We start from the raw sequence: 3487 nt of genomic DNA on the forward strand, positions 1-3487 counted from the left end.
CCCGGACGGGACGTGAAAAGTGGACATGTCCGGGCAAAACAGGACGTTTGGTCAGCCTAACGTAGCGCCATCTTGTGGGTCAAATTACCTATATCAGCATTTACCTTGGTCTATAGGTCGCACCGGTCTATAACCCGCACCCAACTTTTTAGATGAAAAAAAAGGGAAAAAAAGTGCGACTTATACACCAAGTTTTACGGTACTTGATGGATAGTTGACCATTTGGTCCCTGTGGTTTTGGCCGCCTCCTCCAATTTATTTTGGGCACATGAAAAAAGGTATCCAGCACTGCCCTGTTGATCAGAGGGGGGAAATCCTCTAATGTAGTTACACAGCGTTTGGTAGTTTCTGTATCATCCCAGGACACATCGAGACCATGAATATTGGGCAGCAGGTCCCACTCGTTGCAACACAGACATTCTTCCTCTGTGCTGTGAGTCACAGCAAGGAGCACCACCAGTCCTCAGAGATTCGCGTTTGTGCAGCCGCTGCTTCACCCTCGTCTGCTCGTTGGCCCTCTCTGTCTATCCTCGTCTGCTCTTCAATTTGTAGGAGCTCCTCGTCTGTATACTCGGGCTCAAATAAGTACGGGCGGCCATCGTAATAAAAGGGGTCATCCTCATTCTCGAAATCGGGTAAATATGCAGCCATGATACCGATGCATTAAAACTCTCAACTGTACTCCAGTACAACCAGCACCACTCTGAGCGGCACTCAGCATGGCTCCTCTGCTTTCTTACCGGCAACGAGCAAAGCTCTTGTGAGATGACGTCACAGCCGGGAGAAGGTGAAGGGTAAGGGAAATGCTTAGTATGTTACAGAGATAGCACTGGCGATCTGAACCGGTCAGTGGCGAAAAAAAGCACTTTTAATGCGCAAACTTATATGGGACGTATTTACCCCCATATCTACCTCACGGCTGCCGGCTGCATCCTCCTCCCTCAATACTTAACCAATTTTAAAACGAGTTGTACCTATGAATCATACGCACACATACACATGGGGAAATAGGGCCCAGGTTGAAAAATACCTAAGTTATCCTTTAAGTGTTAAACACTCCAGCCCACTTGATGGCTATAATGCTCCTTTACGTGGGTGTCGCCAACCGGCAGGAAACCATTGCAATGTAATGGGACACAAAGAAGCAGAGACAGAAGAGGAAGATTGGCATTGTGTTCAAAGGCATCGTACTGCAAAGGTTGTTTACAAGCGAGTAATCCATTGTGCAGCTGTTTAAACTTATTACAAAACTTTTCCGTTCATTCTCGTTCTTCCTCCAGGAGCACACACAGCACTTTCGAGCCGGCACTTTCGCTGAGCTAAAAGACTACAATGACTACAACCTTGTCGGAAACAACCCCCTTTCCGTTTCCGGTGGCGGATTACTGCCAACGGACAATGAGGCTTCTGTAGAAAACCAATGGGGTGGACAAAATGTCAAATAAATCATCATGGAAACCAGTTTGCTACGATTTTTATGTCAGAACATCAACGAACACATTTGGTCCATCTGAACCAAATACGACAAAAACACCCCAGGCTGATTTACTGTAAAACTTACAATTAGTTCCACGTCCTCTTTCTTGATGGTGACTTTGGCCAACTCTTTTTCTCTGAAAGCAAAAGCATACACAGTGACAACAATCAATAGGCTGCTATAGGCTGCTCAGGATACTATAAGGTAAATATGGAGAAATCCCTAATTATTATAAATGGTATGTGTCCATCTCATAGTTAATTGTGGGTTTACTTTACGTAATTACTGGGTACCTATGGACGTGTATACTATGAAGTAAGATTCATGGGTCAGCAACGTATGTTAAGCCTTAAGACAGAGTTCTCTATCTTAGGGTGCTTTCACACCTGTAGTTGGATTCATTTTGTCGCACCAGGGGGAAATTGAGCATTTGTTGTGTTTTGAGTTTTGGTTTGGTTCCTGTTCACACAGACTTTTTGCAAATGAACCACGAGGAGTAAACATAAGGTTCTAATGATTGATAGGTAACTCGTTGATTGGACAGTTGTGGTGTCTACATCATCAGGACCCACATGGGGAAATCAAATTCTTGTGACTGACAAGAGGTTTATGCAGAAGCACTTTAATGCTTCTAAGGTGTTTATATTTCTGTTCTTTGGATTCACAAAGAGCTCATAGAGAAATAACTGATTTTAAGCATTATTAGTAGGCTATTATTGGACTGCAAATCAATGACATGTTATGAATAATGAGGATGAGTACAGGATGAAAAGGAGGCCTTTTGTACAGTAATGATTTGGGGCTTAATACTGTGGGATCACTGTCACACACTTTTTAATGGACTTTGTGAACAAAGTACACTGATGTGCATGTGTTACCGTGGTTACATGTATGCATAAACAGTTTATGGGATATATGTGGCCTTTATCAGGATCAATCATGAGACAGATTTGATGACGAGCAGGTGGATTTATTAATGTTATTATTATTATTATTATTGTTGTTGTTGGTTTAGCTGTTGCTAAAATCCCATATTGGCTATCATAAAATTCTGTGGTTGGTTTGTTTTCTTTCACACCACAAACAAACTGCACCAGAGTCCATTTGGAAGCAAACTGAGACCCACCATCTCCAGCGGTCTTGGTTTGGTTGTTTTGGTCCGCAATGACAGCTTGACTGACAGCTTTCACACCAGCCCAAATGACCTGTACTATGGAGCTTTATCCCTATCTTTATTCAAGAGAGTGGTCTATCAGTTTGAGAGCATTATTTATTGATTTCACGTTCAAAAACCCTGCCCGCGCACTCAAATAGCCTCTGCTTGCACTTGGATCTACTCTGTTTCTGCTCAAACTGTGTGCTCGCACTCAGATACCATGCTGCTTGCACTCAGATACCATTTGCTTGCACAGATTTCCTGCTCGAGCTTTGGCTTTTCTCCTCGCGCTCAAACTGTTTCTGTGCACTTGTGGAATTTCTACTCTCAGATTTCTGCCCTGCACTTGGATTTTTTTGTGTAACAATCCTGTCAAAATCCCCCAACCAATAGAACGCCAGATTTACTGTTGACCAATGAAATGATCCCTGCCTCCTTATGGGCGCGCTCACCTTAGTTTTAGAGCGTCCCGGCCGGGCGGGTACTCTTTAACCGGGTTCATCCACCCTCCAGGGAAAGCCCTGTAAATTAAATGTTCTTCTCTTGCTTTCTTTACCACTTTTGGAATAAAGGGACTGTTAATTTACACATGTGCGCCATATATATATGATATCTTTAAATTTAATACTCTTTTGTCCCAGCTCATGAAACGTCTCTGTTACGTCGGCTTTGGGTCGGCCCAGTGCCGTAGAATATACCCGCCCACATATGGAAGTCGCCACAGAAGGCGGAATTTCATCTCGGCGATGTTTGTTTGGAACTGAGCTCGCGGGACACAGTATCTCATCACAGTTGGTACATACATACATACATACATACATACATACATATATATATATATATATATATATACA

At 43.2% G+C, this 3487-nt stretch overlaps 1 protein-coding gene across 2 annotated transcripts in view; it reads right to left on the bottom strand.

The window, feature by feature from the left end:
- hypk (huntingtin interacting protein K) overlaps positions 1-3487 on the bottom strand; it is a 21301-nt gene that overhangs the window by 1790 nt on the left and 16024 nt on the right. For both annotated transcript variants that reach the window (XM_050041795.1, XM_050041793.1), the window contains exon 3: positions 1562-1613. In XM_050041795.1, the coding sequence (XP_049897752.1) occupies positions 1562-1613 (52 nt within the window). The remainder of the gene's footprint in view (positions 1-1561; positions 1614-3487) is intronic.

The sequence above is a fragment of the Epinephelus moara genome, chromosome 1 (assembly GCF_006386435.1).
Source record: "Epinephelus moara isolate mb chromosome 1, YSFRI_EMoa_1.0, whole genome shotgun sequence".
Lineage (NCBI taxonomy): Eukaryota > Metazoa > Chordata > Actinopteri > Perciformes > Serranidae > Epinephelus > Epinephelus moara.